The sequence below is a fragment of the Pseudopipra pipra genome, chromosome 6, assembly GCF_036250125.1.
Source record: "Pseudopipra pipra isolate bDixPip1 chromosome 6, bDixPip1.hap1, whole genome shotgun sequence".
NCBI classification, from domain to species: Eukaryota; Metazoa; Chordata; class Aves; order Passeriformes; family Pipridae; genus Pseudopipra; species Pseudopipra pipra.
Window position 1 is genome coordinate 40,403,772 of NC_087554.1, and position 21,927 is coordinate 40,425,698.

General features: G+C 37.4%; 1 protein-coding gene across 4 annotated transcripts in view; it reads left to right on the plus strand.

The window, feature by feature from the left end:
* MIPOL1 (mirror-image polydactyly 1) overlaps window positions 1-21,927 on the plus strand; it is a 188,782-nt gene that overhangs the window by 42,976 nt on the left and 123,879 nt on the right. For all 4 annotated transcript variants that reach the window (XM_064658645.1, XM_064658644.1, XM_064658643.1 and 1 more), the window contains 3 exons: window positions 9,117-9,303; window positions 10,829-10,964; window positions 11,944-12,049. In XM_064658645.1, coding sequence (XP_064514715.1) covers window positions 9,117-9,303; window positions 10,829-10,964; window positions 11,944-12,049 — 429 coding nt within the window. The remainder of the gene's footprint in view (window positions 1-9,116; window positions 9,304-10,828; window positions 10,965-11,943; window positions 12,050-21,927) is intronic.

Here is a 21,927-nt window from a genome sequence, read left to right on the forward strand (position 1 = left end):
TTTTGCTGAGCATTCCCTGGCTTTCCAGTTCACGAATCATCTCATGGATGGGGGTCACAGAGCCCTGGTTGGTGTGGAGGTGTCGACAGTGTGCTGTTGGGGTAGCAATTGGTGCCTGTTGTTCTTCAACCCTCAGGAGTCCCAAAGCAGAGGGTCCTCTGAGAGACCAGGCAAGGTATTCAGCTGTCTAATTGCCTCTTCTCCACAGCAGCTGTCCCCAAAGCCCAATGACGTCCTTTTGGGTCCTTGAAATACCCCCTCCTGAGGTAATTTATGCCAAGGATGCACAGGGCCTCTGGGCCAGTCACAATGGGCTGTGTTTGCCATTTGTTCCTGGTCAGGCTTATTTCAGCTTCCAGTACAGTCAGGTGTTGGGATCCCCTATCACTCCAAAAATACAGATGGATTCTGCCCCACATATCTTGATGGCATCAGAGTTCATTGGGCACCTGTGTCAACTGAAGCCTTATACTCTTTTGGGTCTGATGTGCCAAGCAATCAGATCCACCCACTCCAGCAGGTCTGATTGTCCCTTTCCTCCACCTGTCTGGAGACAGGGCCCCTTTAGTCCTGCTCACAGTACTCATTGCTCATTTGTAAGTGTGACCTGGCAGTCCCTTCAAGAGGATCAGAAGTAACATCCGCCCTCCTACTCTGTCTGAGGACTTGCCCTCTGGAAACTGAAGCTGCATTTATACTTGAAGAATTTCCTGTGGTGGTTGTTCTTCCTCTCAGCTCTTGTACCTGTGCTGCTGGGGCAGAGGTGGGTTTTCCATCCTGCTTCCTCATGTCCTCTCCATGGTGCAGGTAAAACCACAGGTTAGCTCGTGGTGTGTCCCCTCTCTCTCGAGCAGGGGGGTGCTTGCTCCCAATAGCAGAGACTCTGGTCTGTACTGGTGGGGCATGGGACCTTTCCTCTCTAACTTGCTCGAGTCTTTCAAATCTCTCCACAGTCTTGAACAGTCTTTCCACACCAAAGCCCAGATCAGTAGGGAGGAGAAAAGATGCTTTTCATATTGCCAGAGTTGGGTAGTCACCTGAAGTACTGTTTGTTCTCCTTCTTTCATTGACATCAATGCCAATGAGTTGGCGCACAGTGATGGCATTCTCTGTACAAAGTTCTGCCACATGAATTGTGGGGAGTGCTCGTTGTTTGTATCCCTATAGACTACCTCCAGCACAGCCAGTTCTCTCAGGTACTGGATACTTTTCTTCATGTCCTTCCACCTGCTTGGACACCCCATCCTTGAGAGAATACCTTTCCCTCATGCTTGACAGGAGTCGCCTCCAGAGGCAGAGAGTTTCTGTCCTCTTCCCAATCACCCATGCCCTGGGACAGGGATCGTGGTTGCTTGGCTTCACTACCATCTAGTGATATCCCAGCATCAGCCAGGTCACCAGGGGCTCTCCCAACTGGTGGCTGAAATCTTTTCATATATCTCACAGCTCACCCAGGGATGGGGATCGGCTGATTATCTCTGGCCCTGCCTCTTGCTCCTGTTCTGAGGCCCCTGCTTCCTCTTCATCCCTCACTAAGTGAACTGATTTGGTCTTGGATTTCTTCTTCTGTATGGGAGTGACTACTACTGGCACAGGTTGTTCCCCTGGTTCAGGTTGTTCCCCTGCAGTTTGAGTGGTCGCGGTGCCTGTTGGTGCCCGTTGGTGTCTGGTTTCCTCCTTCTTCCCCTGAGGGTGCTGTCTAGCATTGAGCAGTGTTCGACATATAGTAGCCAGGGCCCAACATATTGCAATAAGTTGCCCCTCTCTGGAGTTGTCACAGCATTCTCCTTGCAAATATTTCCCCCCAGACTGATCCATTTTCTCCCCCATTCCATGCAATTAGTCACTATCCACCCTCAGAGCAAATCTCTGAATGACCTTCCTAGAAATCTCTTTCTTGACTCTAAACATGTTGTGGACCACACTGAGGAGACCTGGCAGACTTTGGAACAAGATAATGCTTTCCTTAACCTCCAAAGGGAATTCAGAATTCTCAAAATCTCTTGTAACAGGCCTGAAGGAGGAAAAAGGGGTGAAAAGCTGGGGAGAATCACCCTCCCTTGTTCTTCCCACAGACTGAGTATGGTTATTAATGGACTCTCAGCGCCTGCCCGAGGTAAGGGTAGGAGAGCAATACTGAACACATATCCCAAACGACCCTCATTGCCTATGATGTTATCATGTCATAAGCTGATATTTCACAGTACATCAACAAAGCAATCCTGATCCCTCTCCCTGCTCTGAAAAAGATCATCGCGAGGAGCAGATATGGCAGTATATACAGGGTCAGGTACCACAACCCCATGAACAGACCAAGCACCATTGTGACCAGTAGCTCCATACCTAATACAGTAAATGCTTAGATCAAATTTGTTTCCAAGCTGCTGTGGGCAGATCTGTTATTATCTCAAGCCTTTGTGCCTCACATCGGGCACCAAAAAGGCTGTCACGGTTTAGGAATGGTGTTCTCCAATTTAGTACTCCCACTAAAAAAACACATACTGTTCCCCCTCCCACCTCCAATGGGAAGCACAAAAGGCAAAGATCACAGGTTGAGATAAGAACAATTTACTGGAAACAGCAATGAGATAAGAAAACAAACAGTAGCATCAACAATACTAATGACAGAAGGTATAAGAGAAGAAATTATTCACACGGATGCCTCCCTCCCTCCCCCCAGCTCTCTGCAATAATAGACAATACCAGACAGCTCCCTCCACTGCATTTTCTCAACCAGAAAAGGAGCCGCTTCTCCCTGGAAGAGACTCCCTTCCCCCTGCCCTCGGCAGTGATGTGAGGTGGTATAGAATAACCTTCTCATCTTAGCCATGCCCCCTTCAGGCTACTACAAAAAGTTAACCCTGTCCTGGCTGGAATCAAGACAAATGGCTTGCTCAATGACCTCAGTACACTTACTTCATTACTGTGTGCCTCAATTTTGATGGCTTTAAAATGACTGTCACAGTACTTATGCATATCTGTGAGAGTTTCCAGAAAATATTGTTCCCAAGGCTTATTTCGGTGAATCTCCGTCTTCTGTATCTTGAAGTGAGTACAGATATCCTATCTCAGAGAGAAATCCGGAACTTTTATGAATAAGAGTTACTTAAAAGTAAGTCGATAGTCCTCATTCTTCTGAGTTGACCCACAATGCTCTCAGCAGAGCACTGTGGTCATGTACTGTTGGGGCACTGAACATCCAATGCATCTACATAGTGATTTCCTCTTTGTTACTGCAAAGGCTTGGCTGGTTGTACATGGTATTTTGGCCGGGTAGAACACTAAGAAATAAAAGGAATTAGCTTTGTATTACAAAACTACTCTGAGCTCAGTCTTTGCTTTTAATCAGGTTGCTGTGACTGCCATTCTGCCGTGCTACAGAAGTGCTTTAGTGAGATTTTAGAGTCCTGCTGAATAATCATCTTGAATTTTGCCCAGTTTTCTTTAAACATTAGAAAAAGTGCTTCATGAAGGGACAACCATTTGCTCTTCATTGCAAGATATTGGTTCTCAGTATACTACACTAAAGGTCTAAATAATTCCTAACATAAGTAAATCTGTAGTAAGTCCAAAGACAAGTAAAGCTGCACTTCTTCTTCTTCTTTGTTTTGGAGAATATGTGTATTATTGACCTTGTATTTTTTTACTGAGCTTTTGTAATTGTTTTCCAGAAACAGGAATTACTTGCTTCTTGAAAATAAAGTATAGCAACTTTTCCTAATATTAACTCTGAAAATTTGTTTGCATATTTTGGGAAAGATAAAATAGTGAGGAGAAAGTAAAAACTAATGAAAACCCTTTGACATATCCAGGTAAATCATGTGTATTGCATCTGTTTCAACTGAAATATGAATGAAAAAGGAAATTACAGGCATTCTGAAAATGCATAAAACGTAAACCAACTCTTTTCACTTATGCCAGGCAATCGGATTTCTTCCAACAAACTAATTTTCTTTCTTTGCATATTTATGCCTATAAAATCCTTTCATTTTGGTTCCCACTCATTTTCAGGATTTATACCTTTTAATCATTCAGTAAAAGGTGAACTGTCAAGCAATCTGAGTTTTTCACAGTCATTCTGTTCAGTAGAAGTTCCAGTAGTTAAATAGCCAAGTGAATGAATGTTTGTCTTTTGACAAAACAGTTGACTCATCATTTTCACCTCACGAAGGAATATTCGGCCATAGCACTAATTTCATTTGCATAGCTTGAAAAGTTAGTGGCTATTAGGTTACATATGCAATATTATTAATGTACCAACAAAACTAGATAATTTGAAAGTCAATAAAAAAGAATAGCAATTAGTCTAGTGAAAATAAAAATAAGGTGAATTTCTAAAGTAATGCTTTTACATGCATAGTTATTGCAGCAAGTGTGGTAGATGTGTGATTTGCAGGTGGGGCAAGATCAAGTATTTTTAAACTGTGGGAAGTGTATCCTGTTATTCCAGCAGGAAAAGTTAGTTTGGCAGGGCCAGGGTGGCTCTTTGCTTTGATAGTTTGTTGGATAGTGAATATTCCCTCTTGTTTAAAATTAAAAATTTTTGGTATTATACAAACACAAAAAAACCTCATTGACATTGAAGCTGTGTTGTTGTTTAGACTGAGAAGAAAAAATACATGATTGCAGCCCAGATAGACAATTCCATCTGGGCTGCATCAAAAGAAGTGTGGCCAGCAGGTCAAGGGAAATGATTCTACCCCTCCACTCTGCCCTTGTGAGACTTCATGTAGAGTGCTGCATCCAGGTTGGGGCCCCCTGGACAAGAAAGGCATGGACTTGTTGCAGCAGGTCCAGAGGAGGCTAGGAAGATGATCAGAGGGCTGGATAACATCTGTTGAGGGCAAGCTGAGAGAACTGGGGTTGTTCAGCCTTGAAAAGAGAGGGCTCTGGGAAGACCTCATTGCAGCCTTCCAGTACTTGAAGGGGGCTTATAAAAAAAGAGGGAGAGCAACTTTTTACATAGGCAGATATGATGGGACAAGGGGGAACAGTGTTAAACTAAAAGAGTGGAGATTTAGGTTAGATATTAGGAAGAAGTTCTTTACCCAGAGGGTAGTGAGGCACTGGACCAGGTTGCCCAGAGAATCTATGGATGTCCAGTCTTTGGAAGTGTAGCCACTTCCAGAGTTGGATGGGGCCCTGGGCAACGTGATCTAGTGTGGAGCATCCCTGCCTATGGCAGGGGGGTTGGAACTACATGATCTTTAGGGTCCCTTCCAACCCAAACTGTTCTGTGATTCTGTGATTAACAGTAAATTATAGTTTGTCAATCACTGAATTTTGGAGGCCTACAGTAATTGACATTACACTTCCTCAAATATAGCACAAAGTTTTGTTCAGCATTTTTTCCCATGTTTTTAATCTGAAGGTGTCATAGCTACTAAGTTTACAGTCAACTTTGCTCGAGCTCATTCTCTTCCTTCCTGCTTTTACTCTTTTTCCTAGTATGCCTCTTACTTGCCATCCCTCTGGGTGTTCACTCATGCAGTCTTTTCCAGACAGATGAGAATATACTATGTGTGTGCCACAGACCAGCTTAAAACAAATACCAGTAAGCTATAGGTAGCAAGCAGTAGGTACTATTACACGTGAAGCTGATTTGATGCACCTATGGCTTCCAGTGTCCTCATACTCGACTGCAGGCAAATCTGTAGCTAGTCTTGTATTTTGAGGTGCTGTGTGCGTGTTCCATTGGGTTTTGTTTGTTTTCCCTTACTCTTGTTCTGTGGAGATCCCCTGCAAACCTCTGAACTGATCAGTGCAGTTTGCCTAGTGGGGTGCTGAAAGACTACATCCACGGGGAAGGAGGTGCCCACCCAGCTTCTGCTCAATGATGGGACTGCTGAATATGCTGAGTGGTGAAACAAGGAAAGCTCCTGCCTCCTTAGTCTTCCAGTTGAATCTACACCTTCTGTGCGCTTATCACTGTTGCTACAGGATTCTCTAATGCAGTGCTTTCCCTGATCTTGGTGCCGATCCCCACTTCTTAGAAGAAGCTATGAGAAATAGGGGGTGCCTGCACAGTATGATAGTTTCAATGTTTTTACTTGACTTTTTAACCACTCCCAGCTTAACAACATTGAATTCTGTTCTGCCTTTACTGTTTTTAGCCATGACAGCATTATCTTCCCCTTATGTCCCTCACAATCAATTCCCAGATTTAATTCTGGTGTCTTTATATTCCTTCTTCCTAACATTTGCTTTTCTTTCCCTCAATGTGAACAATCTATTCATTCAAGATAAATACATACAGAAGATCAGCTGTTCAGCTTCTCCCTATAGTGAAATATTAATCTGGGCTACTGAACTTGCTCTTTTATATGGAAAATAAGTTGTTTAGTATACTCAAGAACCAGAGTCAGTGGTGGTGGTACCACCTAATGAAATCTACATACTTTTTTCTAAAGCTTGCAGGGCTGTTTTACACTTTCTCTGATATTCCCTGTGCAGCCTAATTATTGCAAATGCTACTTACTCCCCAGTGTATGTCTGCAGCATTGGTAATTAGTGCGCAATACAATTTGCAGGATGCATGAGGAAAAGCACTGAAGTACATTGATTAAAATTGCCACTTAGTTTACCATGGAGGTAATGAGCTATATGTAGAATAAAGCGTTTTTAAAAAAAAAAAACAACCCTATGCTGATTGATCTGACAGTGTTCAAAGTCTTCCCCAAAGCATTCTACTGACAAATTTAGCATGTTAACAAAAAAACCCAAAAAAACCAAACCAACCAACCAAACAAAAAACCACCAAAACAAACAAACAAAAACATTGCAGCTTTATTAAATGACTAAAGACCTCTCACCTTAATGCCCTTGGGCAGAGCGCTTCCAATTCTGAGTGGAAGAGGCTGCCATCATCTTCTCTCTTACAAAACCAGTAGATAAAAAACAGATCCTCTGTTTTTCGCCTAACATTGGGAATGCCACTTACAGGCTTGCTGTGATGCTACTTAGTCATACCCATGTGCTTGAGGGAATTGAATCTGGATGAAAAAGTGTGCTGCAAATGTACATTGGTTGAAGAAGCAGCATTAGCATTAATAAATGCCAATGCAGGTCTAGTCCTAATCTAAATTATTTTTTTTAAGCTGCAGTAACTTACTGTCAAAGGCATAAAACCCTATATCTTGACATGGCCTAAGGATTTACCCTGAAGTGCAGATGCTAATGCAGATGTTTACCTCCTCATGCAGACATGTTTGCTTCTGGTTTTAAAAATAAAAATAAAAATCTGTCTGCTGACTCAACTTGTTCTCTAGAGAGCTTTGCTTCTTGTTGGCAGCTCATATTCAGGATGTTATAGAAAGGCTCCTGATTCTTATCTTTCTCTCTTACCCCCAGCTGCTCTTCCATGTAGGCACTAGTGATACTGTTGGTGTGACCTGGGTAGTATTGTGTGTGACTGTATGGGTTTGGGGATGATGATCAAGGGTGTGGGAACCCAGGTGGTGTTAGTCTTGATCCTTCTAGTAAGAGGGAGGGGCATGGAAGAGGATTGAGTGAAATATCACAGAATCACAGAATATGCTGAGTTAAAAGGGACCCGCAGGGATCATCTTCAGACAATAAGAAGAACCCTCATGTTCAAAGGTCCTGGTTCTTATGGGCAACTACAACAATGTTAATGTTTTATCAAGTTATGGTCCCCACATGTTTATTAGTGCTCAGAAACAAAGATTCTGAGCATCCAATCTGAAAAGAAATAGCAGAAGTCTCAACTGCATCCAGCAGAGGCAGGGAAGGCACTCTAGGATTTATTTGTTGACTGTTGTTTCTCTAGTACAAAAATCAGTAGTTATAGTTTACAGTAATGGTAAGAGTGGATTCAAGTAACTTTGTGCTGAAGTGAATTAGGAGAATACAGATGAGCAGTGGGTACCATAATTTTTCTTTAAGGTAGTGACATATAGCTTTTAATGGAACTTGTTAAACTGATTCCAGCCAATTCACAAGTCATCTCTCAGTGCCCTTGGGCTGTTTCCTGTACCACTGGCTGTGTCTTTACATCTTTAAGGAGAAAGGAATCTATTGCAACAGATTTTAGAGACAATCTTTGGTATTTTTTACTTGGAATGTCTTACATGGAGCATGACACCTTGAGACTGATTGATTTGTATTTTTGGGCTATTTCTACTTGATTTCAACTGTATAAACAGCTTCTTATTATTTTTGAAGAGGATGTTATAAGATGGATAAGAGAATGTATACCCTATAATTTATCCAAAATGTTTGGAAACACTAACTTTATTAAACAAGCAAAAGCTCCAGTGTTTGTTCTCTACAAATCTAAATGAAAAAATGAAGAATATATGCACCTTTTTTCCGTTTGCAGGTTTTTTAGGCTGATTCCTTCTCATTTTTTAATATAATTCTATAATTAAAACTTGCTTGTTCTTATTTTATGAAAGTACATTTGTGGTATGTAGATCTTTCTTTCATTTAAATACCTTGATATCAGAAATGTCCTAAAAATATCTAGTAGCCACGCTTAAGAGAACTAACTGTCACTCTCAACATTTTAGTCATATTTTTCCCCTTTGGCACAATTTCTGTTTTGCATTCTTCAGGTTCCTTAGTTGTACGAGCCTGTGCCTTGCACTCCAAAGGAATGACTAATGTGGCCTTAAATTTGTTGTTGCTAATTACAGCTTGATGATATTCCTTTTGTAGCCAAAATGGATTTGAAAGAGACCTCACTATAAGAGTCTAGTTAATAACCTGAAAATTTCTCTCTCTATAGCAGAAATTCATCATGTCTTACTATGGTAGAGCTGATTTTTACGAAAGATAAGTAAATATTTTTCTACAGTCAGCATTATTTTAAGCAGTCATTTAAGGGGAAGGGGTATTATGAAATGGTGATTAATCTTGCATGTTTCCACGAGAAAAATCCAGGAAATAGTTTGTAACTTCTACATCCATGCTGTCGGTAACACAACTCTTGTTCCTGAGTGGGAAGAAGAAGCTGTGAATCTGAAAGTAAATTACTTGTTCCCTTCTGCTACAAATAACAATATGAATATAGGAAGCCACTTTTGAATGAGAAATCTCAAGTTTTTGCTTCATTTTCCAAATAAGAAAATGTGTTTGCTTCTCTTTCCAATTAGAAACACACATCTTGGAACAAAAAAAAGAAGACTTTTGCGTTGGACTTCAGTTTTATCAGAATTCTCAAAAAAACGCAGAATTTTTCATCCAGACAGAAACTGAAGCACCAAAATCTTCAGATTTGCCAGTAAAGAGTCAAAGAGGAGGAGTCCTAAATAATTATAGTTCTGGTTCTGAAGAATCAAGGTAAAAACAAGAAATATCCCTATATGTAGTTTTTCTAGATTCAAATTATAGACAATATACATATGGATTTTTGGATAAAGATAGGGAATTATGTTACCCACATAAGAGTCAGTAAGTCAGCTTTTACTTAGACTCACCATATCTGCCCTTCTTCCCTTGCAGAATGCAGCTTTTTCACTATTGTATTCTCTTGCAAAGAAAATTTGATATTTGCAGTGGTTTATATCACACACTGTGGGTATTTCAATGATTGTGTTCTCTACAGAGAATTTTGAAAATGCATCCTGAAGGGAATTAAAACAGATCTAAAAGTCTAGTAGCATCTGTGGCTTTACACAACAAGCACAGTGTACCCTAAATGTGATGAGTGAATAGAAAGCAGGAATAAAGCAGTGTGAAGTCCAGATGAAGTTGGAAGAGTGAATATGAGGAGCTGTGATACCTTGTAGCAGTCTGTGACAGGAATCTGGAGAAAGGCAAATATGGTTGAAAAGTTTAATATAAACTCTGAACATATTATTCTGTTATTAATTTTGGTCATTTCTTGTCATTAATTTTTGTACTGTGCAATGGCCCTCTACTGCAGTCTTGAGAAATATATATACTCACTTTATATGTGACATAATATACAAGGTATAATTAGCTGCCTGGGGAAAATGCTACCAGTTTTGAGTGACTTAGTGACTTGTAGACCAAGTCTAAACTGAAAGTGACAGAGTTGCTTTGAAAATGGGAGCAAGACTGCAAAGCCCTATTATATATTTTTGAAAAATATACTAATTCCTCACCTGTCTAGCAGATTCTACACCTGCTTTTGTTATCTTTATTATGAACTGGTGGGGTTTTATTGGGCGAAACCCAATCCACAGCATGTTTTCATTTGTCTTGTTGCCTTTTTTTGCATTAGGGACTGACATATGCCATTAGGGCAATGCATCCTGCACTAAAAGCCAAATATAATCCCGAGTGCTTAAGTACAGCCCAGTACAGAGTCAGCCAAAGATTGTCACTCCTACCCTTCACCAATGCCACTCCCACTGGCAATCAGGCTGGTCTTCAACACTGAGATTAACCTCCCACAGCAGTCAGCATGTTAAACCATCTCATCTGCAAGTATGTTACATGGAGGATCCTAAAGCTATGTGCTGAAACCTCATTATAGTAGATACTGTATAAATTGCACAAAATATGTCCTTCCTCAAATAGATTGTAATTAGAATATATGATAAAATATCTTGATATAGAAAAACCCAGGAAATGTTGAGTCAGTGTTGATTTACATTGTAGATTCTGGTCTTGGTGTACCATCAATGTGATTTGTATTTTTTTCTTCTAAGGAGAAAGGAAAAAAAAATCATTTGAGGAAAGAAAACATTTTAGTTTAAGATGATGATGAATTATATTTAAACTTGGTCATGGAAGCATCTGCTGAACATGGAAAATGCTTGAGTTTTATAATGTCTGGGCAATAGTATCTAGAGGTTATTTTTCTTTCTCTTTTTTTTTTTTTCCTTCCTGAATACAGTACTGTAGAAAGAGAGGCTAACAGAATGCTCCCTGAATTTATACCCTCATGGAAGGATGCTGCAGATTTAGATGGAAAAACAGAAACTGCATTCCTTTTAAAAGAATTGGACATGCTGAGGGCCAAAAATAAAAAGGTACAATTGAGATATTCAGATCACAGTATTTGCTTTCTTGTGGTTGGCTTGCAAAACGTGCATTTTAAATTGTTTCTGATTTAGTTTTGTTCTTTATTTTAGAGTACTAATCACTAGCTTCCTGACATTTTGGATTCTTAGTATCTGTTTAACAACCATTTCTCTGGAATTAAAAAAAAAAACGTTCAACCTACCCTCTGATTTTTTTAATCAGTGACATATGTTCTTGCACCCTCTATGAAAACCAAGGAGGACCAAAGACAAAACCAGGACTTCATGAATAGAATCTGGAGCTCATGCTTCTGATGCTTCTGTGGCCCAGATAACGAATGTGCCCTGATAAGTTCTCTTTGTTGAGAGGAAGAAAATTCCATCCTATTTGAACACTGCATTGCTTCTAGTCAGTTGTGGTTGTATGCACCTAAACAACATAACAGTCTATAGTCTTTCCATGAAGTGCCATTTAATGTTTAATGACAAGCTCAGATATCTCTCGAAGAACAGATTTAGTGAATACCCATTTAAAAGAAAGGCCTCAATATGTGAAAGAATACCAGTTTTGTATCTGATAATGAACATGAAAAATTATGCATTTACACCACAGTCTCTTCATGCTGTGATGGCAGTACTCTCGATAGGAAAAGGGCTGCTTCTGCAGACACCACCTGCATTATATTCTATCTAACTCTGAACTTCCTTAGCAAGAAGGCTGCCGGTACCTGAAGAAGAGAAACCCAAGTCAAAACAACAGCATGCAATACAAGTGGTAATGTGCTACTTGGCTCACAGATAGGTCAGATGTTAAAATAGATATTTTTAACGTTTGGTCTTTAAACAAATAAATATAATAAATTGAACTTTTGTTGTAATGCTTAGTGTTTGTATTTTGGGGGTAAGAAATTATTATTTACAATTTTGCTGTGGTTAAAAGAGCTGTTTCAGCCGGATAAGAATCTTACTGTACATTTGTTCAATTCAGCTTCAAGATAATCTGGCTGAAAAGGACAAGGAGCTGAAGACAATGAAACTGGACTTAGAACTACAAGAGAGAGCTACAGAAGCTAAGATTGCAGAAAAGATTGCAGGTACAGTAGGCAAGCATTTAACAGATGGCTGTATGGCTCCTACAGTACCTGTGGTTGCTATATGACGTGGCCTAGTGAGCGTTAGCTTTATTTACTAAAGGAGGGAAGATTTGACTTTTTTTTTTATATGTGGCTGTTTAGAGTTGCTTAGAAAATAGGTGGCTTTAACATCCTGGTACTGGTATTAGTAGGAGCTTTACCTGTATTCATACTGATTTGGGCATTAAATGCATTGTTAACACCATGTCAATCCAATCACAAAAAGGTTGTTTGTTTTGCTGGAAGGTCCTGAACAAACAAGGGGAAATAATGATTACCAGTGCCTCTACCTTTCAACCAGCAGTTCAAATACCACTTATTGTTTTAGCTCGTTCAGAGCAATACTACCCCCTCCCCGTGCATGGAGATAGTCACACATTCACCTCAACTAGAGACCTGCACTGTTCTTGAAAAACCTGTTCTTGAAAAATCTGCTCTTCTGGTAGTTATAATGAATTTTTGTCAAATAATGGTATGTCTCCAGTGAATGAAGTGCATATGAATTCTCGAAAGGTTTTTAAGTTTATAGCTGAAAGTGAATGCATGCTTATATTTGTTGTTAATTGTTCTTTGGGGAGACATACAAGCATGAAGACAGCTTGTATTCTATGCTTTCAGGTATTGCTGACGTAATGAAGCTGAGTATTTTTATTATTGAGAAGTGGCTGTGTATACAGTGTACCTAGTGGATGAAAAATGCTCTTAAGGTTTTTCTGAAAGCGTTTTAAAAAATGAATGAGAGTGCTTTTATAAATACATTGTATCATTTGTTCAGAAAGAAAGTGTGAGCTTGGTAAAACTGTTTTCTCATGGATCTTACACACTTCATAATGTATTAATAGTACTAATACCTGTCTCCAAAATGTTGGTACTAAAGGGAGGAGTAATTGTCTTCAGGAAAAAAGAGCAGATTATAAACTCTCTAACTGAAAAACAGATGGCTGACTTTCCACTTAATATCAAACTCCTGAGAATACAGTGTACTGTGAATATTATAGATAGAAGAGACAGTTCCTAGATTTTCTGTGGTGGGAAAATCTAATTGACATCTTAGGAAAAAAATTAAATACAGGCATAATTTTATTCTTATTCAATTTCACATAACTGCTTGCTTTATTTTCATAAGAAAAAAAATCCACACTCTCTATCATTGTTACATCTAGCAGCCAAAGGCTAATGCAAATGGTTTGGGCTGGATCTGAAGTTTCATGTTTGTTCCTGGATATTTGCCCGGTGTTTTACCCCTGTACTTGATTCTCTTTGATATAGGTGTTCATTGCTCATTAAAACCTGGAAAGAAAGGTGTGTCAAAAACATGTTTAGTTTCATTTTTTTGGATGCAGTAGGAATACTTGTTGGTAAATTGTTGTTTTCCTACACTACTGTTCAAACATTCTAATTATGTCCTAAGCGTATTTTTCTCTTCAAAATAGTATGGCATGAATATGGATATAAGAATTTAACATACTTATTCTGTTTTAAAAGTAAGAATAAACCAAATTTTAAAGAGAGCTACAATGTGTAGTAAGGATGACCTTTAAAAAATCGCCTTTTTTTTCTCTTTTTATGAATACAGGAAGTATAAAATCCTTTAAATGCTGAGAGAGAGGGCAAGAGGCTCCTTACTACTTAAGCTGTTTGCCAAAAGGAAGCGTTGTTAATATTTCACAGTTTTTTTGCTTCCTGTCTTACAGTTCTAAGAATGTTACCAAGTATAGATAAATGATTTGAAATCTGGAATGATGTGAACCAAACCGAATTTGTGGAGGTCTGTGTCTCTCTCTCTCATAAAGCCCTGGGTAGAGCTCTAGCGGACAAGCAAAACCTAATAAAGAAGAGACTGTGTTTAAGGAAAAACTTTTCCCCTTGTTTTAAGTTCTTTGAGGAAGGGAGAACACTTGCTGCTGTGATTTCATGCTACTAGTTAATGTTTAATTACTGCCGTGTATAACACATGGTGGACTGAAGCTTGTAAATATGGGTGTTTGCATTTTTATTATTACTTAGTACTGACTTTATGATAAGTAAGTGACTCCACAAAATTATATTGTAAAGAACATCAGAAAGGTACACCATAAAAGTGTTATCTACCTTGAGGAGTATTACAATTCCGTTTTAAAAGGTAACCCCCTAATTGATGGGTTTTACCTAAACAAGTCCCATGGAAAGAACAGAAAAACTGAAGACAAAGGCCATTTTTAAATGAAGCTACTCCAGTCTTCAGAAACAAATAATCTGGAGATTGTCCCTTTATAATTTTTACTTTGTTCAGAGGAAGAAGTGAAGAGAAAAAGTGTAAATTTGTTAAGTGCTTCATGAAAGAAGAAGAAAAAGTAGAATTAAAGCAGAAGATATAGATGATGGAAGAGAAAGTATAATACTCTGTGCAGTAAAAAAATTATTTTCAGAAGGTGTTTATTTTCAAATTTTGCTAGCCTGGAAAATGGATTTTAAAACTTCCTTGGGTCCTTATCTCTATGTCAGCTAGTTATGGCTAAAGAAATTTAGGGAATTTGCAGTTTTGGTTACAGACTTCTAGGCACTGGATACTAATGTTTCTGGGGGTCATAGTTCCCACAAATTCCTGCAGTTTCTTCATTATTATTCTGCTGGATTTTGTGTCATTATAAGCCAGTGTCCATTAGCATACCATTAGTTTCACTCCCCATCATCAAGAAGAATAGAGGCAGTGGCAACATCAGGAAAATCAAGGGAAGAGCACATCGTAAAAGAACAGAGAACAGGATAATGTAAGGAAAAACGGGAACACTGCATATGAGCTGGGTATGAAGAATAGACAAATCTTGAAATTTGGGAACTGCAGAACTTTAATATGTTGAACAGAAAAGGAATGGGTGCCCCCTGTGGGAAGGGAAAGGGAGAAGGAGCATACATCTTCTGAGGACAGACTGGAAGATGGATGCATTGCAAAGGACAAAGTCTTCAAAAAACCAGAAGAGAGAACAGATCTCACTTTGGATGGACATAATAAGTGACTTCATTTTTTCCTAACAGAAGAATGAAATAGGGGATATATGGGAAGTTTTAGAGGAAAGAGCTGATTGAGTGTAAGGCAAAATTATAGAGCATAGTGATAGCCTCTCCAGACTGAAAAAAATATCAAAGCCCCAGTTTTCTCACAGTAATTCCTGCCATTACTGAAGCAAGATATAACATAGTTGGCATCAGAACCTCAGCTCTTGCATATTTTTGTCACGGTATATGTTGAGACTAAGAATAATTCTAAATGAAAATATAATTAAAAAAATGTTTATCCTTAAATCTTTCTGTAGCAATGGCTATTCTGTGGAGCTGGGGTTTTTTTGTGCTAGTTTCTAATAAGAATGTTACCAAAATTTATTACTTTTTTAAATCAACATCATATCAGGAGAATCAAGTCCAGCCCTGTTAGATGTTGCACACTACCTTTAGTGCCTGAAAACTGTATTAGCGTTCTGCAGATGCTCTCTGAAAGACCAGGGCAATGATAGGAAATACAGTATGGAAAAAGGGGAAAGCAGTACTTCTAATACGGTGGTATATGTTCTACAGCTTTCAGTCTCTTGGAAACTATGGCAATATACCTACAATGAAGTCCCTGTTTCAGTCTGTTTTTATGAAATTGTTGTGCATTTGCATTTGTAGTATTTTGGAATTCTTGATTATGGTATGGAAAAGTTCACGAACATTATTTGAAGTTTCCTAAATTGACTCAAAAAATAATTACTGAATATGCATATGCAATCGTTTTAATAGAAAGTAAAAACAAATATCCAAGTGGCTATTACCTGAGAGTTAATTTGATTTAATATCCCATAAAGTAAGAGGAAATAAGTAATCTTGCCAGTAATAAACTTTGGGTGGCAATAACTTCCAGCACAGAAGCAAAGTATTTTCCGTTTCTTCAAAGCTCACTTTAAAGTCCCTTTTTAGATGTTATTTTTCTTTCCTGCATGTCATCCATTAAAGATTAGCTGTGGAAGGTTGGAGCATGGAGAGATTATGAATGACAGAACAACTCCTGCAGAATAATAATCAGTTTTTGGTATTTAATGCTGTTTGACTTTTGCAGACACATTTCTTATTAACCTTTGGTACAAACAGAAATCCAGGTTCCTGATATCTCATGGAGAAGATGAATTCAAGATCCTCTTCCAATTAAACTGAAATAAGGCCAATATTGGGTTTTAGCCAAAAGAACTCAATAGTTCCCAAGTCTTGTGTTTATAAACCTAAATATGAATGATATTTTACAGTTTAAGTAGGTAGTTCATATACTTCCCTAACCCAGTTTTCTAGACATAATTTGTTTATATATATAGTCTATATCATTCTTAGGGGGGTTTGTCCTCAAGGTGGGGGCATTGAGACTGAGAAATTATTGGCTTAGTTTTTAATGGTTTAATTTGAAACAATGGAATTTTTACCTTCTGGTTGTCAGAATTGTTGATTCTTAAAAAGTTGCATGCAGCTCTTTCAAGTACAATATACGATGAGCTGGCATAGATCAAGATGCCAATTACTAAACTATTTATGGGTGGAGCTTGTATGTAAAAAGCAAGCCAGTATCTTCTGCATAATTCTGTGATTAGTCTGGCCTTTCTTTCTTTCCCACAACGGTGCTAGATGAGCATAAAGAATTGGGGTTTATTCAGAAATAAAAAGGTCTGCAAGTAACCTACTTCTTGGGGTATTACAAAACTTTAACATGACAAATTGTAACTTGCAAACTTTCATGCAGTGTTTATATTTTCCCCCTTAAAGTAAATTTTCAAGTATCAGTAATTATTCACTGAAGAAAAAGTTTAACAACATTATGGTTTGAATTTTGAAGTCAGCTGTGCTTAGTGTATTAGAAGCAGAGGCTTAAGTATTGTACAGGGATTGGCTTTCATGAGAACTGCTTTAGGGTCTGTGTATAATGCTCTTTCCTATTCTTTCCCACTTTATTTTTTTTAATTGAATTGGGATCTGAGTACACAAAGAAAACCCGATGCAGAGTTGCCACTAAGCAACTTTAGCCTTTTATTAAGAACACTCTGTTTATAGCATTGGAAATGTAGGAGCAGATGAATACTGTGCACTAAATACATACAACAAACACAAAGCAATAAAGAAATCAGTGTGTTCTATCAGTATTTGTTCAGATTGCTTTATCTATAAAGTCACATTTAGGTGTAAATGACTTTTAGTGTATAACTCCAGGTACAGACCAGTGAAAACTCAAGTAGTTCTATCATCTTCTTATCACTATTTTGCTTTTATTTTTTAGTTATAGGTCATAACTGAAAGTAAATGAATGGTAGCTTTCAAAAAGAGAGCTGGGAACTTAAGTTGTCTGTTTCGTAAGAGAACATGTCAGCACTATTTTTAAGTTGACAATCAGCCCTGGAGCTCCTGATAGTTTGCCATTAGCCTGAATGAGAACTGTGTGAGGGCCTTAGGATTTGAACATTTCTAGGGATTATCTGCGTTTTGTAACGTGTATGTGCAGAGACCAATTAATAACACATTCTAAAGGTTTTCATTGCAATGCAGTATTTTTTTTTTATTTGGCTATGATAAGATTGACTTATTTAAGAATTGTGAGCAAGTCATTAAATCTAGTGGAAGGAAGTCTCAGAGAATTTTGATTTCTAATTTGAGTGGATAACAAGTACATTCATGTTTGTATTTCTGTAAGGAGAACAAGCATATAACCATATGGTTAAATAAAATTAATGGTTAAATAATTGCCCATCTGGAAATGGCAAGAATAGTTTCCAAGTCTTCTTGTGATTAGACAGACAGAGATCCAGCAATGGTGGACAGGAATGGGAAGACTGATGAAAATGAAAAGGCATGTAGTCATTGCACCCCTTTTCCCAATATAATTCTCTAATTCCTCACATTCACGTAGCTGCTACCCAGAAATCCAAAGTGAAAACAAAACAAAAATCCCTAAAAAGCTTCAGTTAAACCTCTCTGCAGGATAAATTTCAGCTGACAGTTTTTTCATGGAAGCAACTGAGCAGGATAAACAAGCAGCTCATTACAGGAATCTTGAATTCTAAGTATGACTTGGCCAAGCAAGTTCTTTCATTCCTTCAGAATAATATATGTTTCCAAAAGGCAGAAAACAGAAAATATTCTTTGTTTCATTTTTTGCATGATTTCAATATTCACTCCTGTCTTAGGGCTGTATACCTTCACGGAACAAGCGAAATAATGTATTGACATTTTTTGAGCCATTAATTATTATTATTTCAGTCAATTCATGAATATTTAAGATGCTCAGTGCCTTTTTTGTAAAAGCGTATGATCTCATTTGTATTTCATGTTGCTGTAATGGTGCGAGGAACTAGTAAAAGTACTTCGATGTATCAGAATCAATGCCAAAGAAAATCCTAAGTCACTTATTGTTCCTCAACCACTGATCTTGAATACTAAATCTTAAACTGCAAAACCCCGACCTTCCGCAACAATACATTGTTATTAACAAAAATACATTCTCACCATGTCTTTTTCTTCGAAGTAACTGGTTGCTGTAACTACTGCTTGTTGCAAAAACAATTAATAAAATTTTAATTTCACTGTTTCCTGGATCGCTTTTCATATAGTCCAGTTCCAAAAGCAGTATTTCATCACATCTGATAACAAACACCTTGCAAAGTCCAAAATATTGTTATTATTTCTGACTTACCTTGAAACACAATTGTTGTAGTGTTATAGTATTTACTGTATCTTCTGAGTTATGGTAGCAATGTGGTTAGTGATCTCTTCTTTATGAGCTCTGTACTGTATTCTGATTTTACTTTTTTGATGAGTTATGTGAAGTGATTTCTGCTGCCATTGATTTTTTAAGTCCCAACATTTTCTTCTTTTGCCTTTCTCACTCAGTTTATTTTATTTACACAGATGACCTCTAGGAAATAAGCAAACAGACTTTTACCCTGGGAGTCGTGCTTCCCTTACTTCCCCCAAAGTTCTGTTGTTTGGAAAATCATGAACCACTGTTTAAACTAGAATGATTTCCAGCACACCTTCTTAGTACTGCTGTGTTTTAAAGGTAGTTTAAAAAGTATAGGAGATAAGTTTGCCGAAAGAATCAGGTTCAACTAAGAAAATATGTACACTCCTTTGACTCAGTAAACTCATACTTGGTATGGTTCATCTTCTTCATATTTACTTTTGCCCATATTAGAAAACAATTAGCTTACTAAACAAATTTGAGTATTTGGGATAAAAAAATCTACTTTGAGTCTCTCTCATTTGACTAAGAATTACATGATATTTGATAAGCTTGTTTAAAAATGGACATATCCAAATATTATTGTAAACACCCATTGATTTGTTTTACCTGCAATATAAGTATTTTACTTAGTTGGCTTACATAGTAGCTAATAATATTTGTTAATGTAATTTAACTGCTGTGAACCTTTACTGAACAAATATTGAAATTTATACAAGTCAAAGAAAGAGAATCTCTAATGACTTTTGTAAAAGCTTCCATTTAATAGTTAAGGAGAAAAGTTTATATGACATACGAGATGCAATTAACAGTAGATTTTACATTTAATAAAAAGAAAGAAGCATATGTATTTGCTTTATTCATTCCATCATAATTTGCATTAGAGCTGTGGGTGTTTAATGAGCAAATTCCAGCTAAAATGCTATATTGATTTTCTGAGTGAACTTTGTAATAGCTATCTACCTTACAAAAGCTCTCTGTTTACAATTGTTTTCTTTACTAAAAACTAAAAATGTTTTAGAATTGATGAGTTTAGCATAATGATTCTTTTAAAATAAAGAGCTCTTTTAGAGTATGCAGATTTTAGTTACAAGGAGAAAGATATTATTGAATTCTTCCAAAACAAATAAAGTTTATGCAACTAAATAATAGTGTTATATTTGTATATATTACAATATCTTTAAGCATTGTAAAATAATCCTTTTTTCATAACTTAGCACTCTGGAATGTAAATATTTTAACTCTTTAATGTAATTATATATGTATGAATTAGTAAATGATACAATTCATTTTAGCTTAATACTAGACTATTCCTGCTTTAGTTTTGTGTGTCATTTTCTTGCTTGAAACATGAGTTCTATAAGAATTTGTGTTTCTTCTTGGTCAGGCCTCAAGACAGGGTAGGATTGGTTGGTGTGCCACTGGAAGGTGTCTCCAAGAAAAACTTTATGGTGTCAACCAGAGCAGTTGGTGACTAAGTAGCTGGATCTCTTTTTTCATTGAATCAGGCATCATGTCAGTGTGCCAGTATGGAGCTAGTATTTTGCTGGGTATGCCTTATCTTGAGTTGAACTTAGGAGCCTGACATGTTAACTCTCAATCAGTTTTTGCCTGGCATTTTTAGGAAGCATAGGGATGATAATCTGCATATTCTTTACTCTTTTTAGTATAGAGGAATTTCCTGTCACTCTCCCTCATAGTTTTTAAGTGGACAACTTATACATCACATGTTTTCCTAGATATGATGCAAAATGTTTTGGTTTGCTACTGCATTGAAACCTAAATATGTATTCATTTCAGTGACTTATTTGAGGAATGCTGTGGTCCTTATGGTCCTGAACTGCTACTTGTGACTCATCCATAGCTCAATCTGAATAGTGAATGTTATTGTTAACAACATCATACTTCGGACTACCTGCAAGTGTGTTACTGTCATAATATTCCATATAATAGGAAAAAAGAATTCATAAAATATTAAATAAAAGTCAAAATTGTATAGGCATTGGATAGCAAAAATGTCTAACCTAAATTCAGAAGGCTGGTAAAGAAATCAGGTGAGTTAGCTTTCTGTAGACCATTAAAATGAGTTAGATAAGGACTTTAAGTATTTTCTAAATAAGTAATTTCTTTTGGTCAGTGTCGGTATTGCTGTGTGATATTAAAAATGCCATGTAGCCAAACCCTTGTAATTGATATGGAGAGACTATAATTTTTTTTTTAAAATTTAGGTGGTGGATCTTATCACTGGGATATTTACTCCAATGTTTTAATTTAGTGTAAGGATAAGAAAACAACAAGAAAGAGTTGCTCAATTTAAATCACTTTTCCATAGATAATAGTTAACAGACAGTGTTTTGTAATATACCTTTGGGTGGGGGAAGGGTTTGCTGTTCAAGGCAATTAGCTCCTGGGCTGCTATCAGAGATGGTAAGGTTTCAGATAAGCAGGATGCTTAAGTAACTTAAAAATATCTCTTTTTCTGAATGCTTTCATACTGTTTTATATACATTACTTTGGTTTAAGGACAAATAAGCAATAATCTGGCTTTTAAAAGCCTGTATGGTCATTATTACCACTGGTTATTATTAAACAGAGAGGAAATTAGATATGCCAAAAAACACTCACTCTTAAGTGTACTTGTATGTTCAACATCCATTGCAGGAGTCAGCAAATTGTGGTTTTTCTTGCTGAGGTGAGGATGTTTTGAGATCTGACAGAAGGAGGGATGCACTTGAAGAGACCAGAAAGAAGTTAACTAATCTGGAAAGTAATTAACCTCAGAACAGTAATAAGTTCCAAATCTTCAGTTATTTTAGACAACTTTCTATTAATTTCAGCAATTGTTTTCATTACGGAAATTGCATAGTGTTTCCACTTGCAGCTTTATGGAAAGAGTTCTCTGTGAAGTGTCTGTCATTATGCTAGATAAACTGACATAATTTGCTGGAAAAACTATATTAAACAAAAATATTAAGGTATTGATAGGTAGTAATTACCATATATAATCAAGCTGCTTGTGTATTCCAGATCCAGTGAGGACATAGCACTTGTATTGTAGTTTCCTTGAGCAGTCAATGCTGAGGCACTAGTTTCCCTGCCATCACAGATC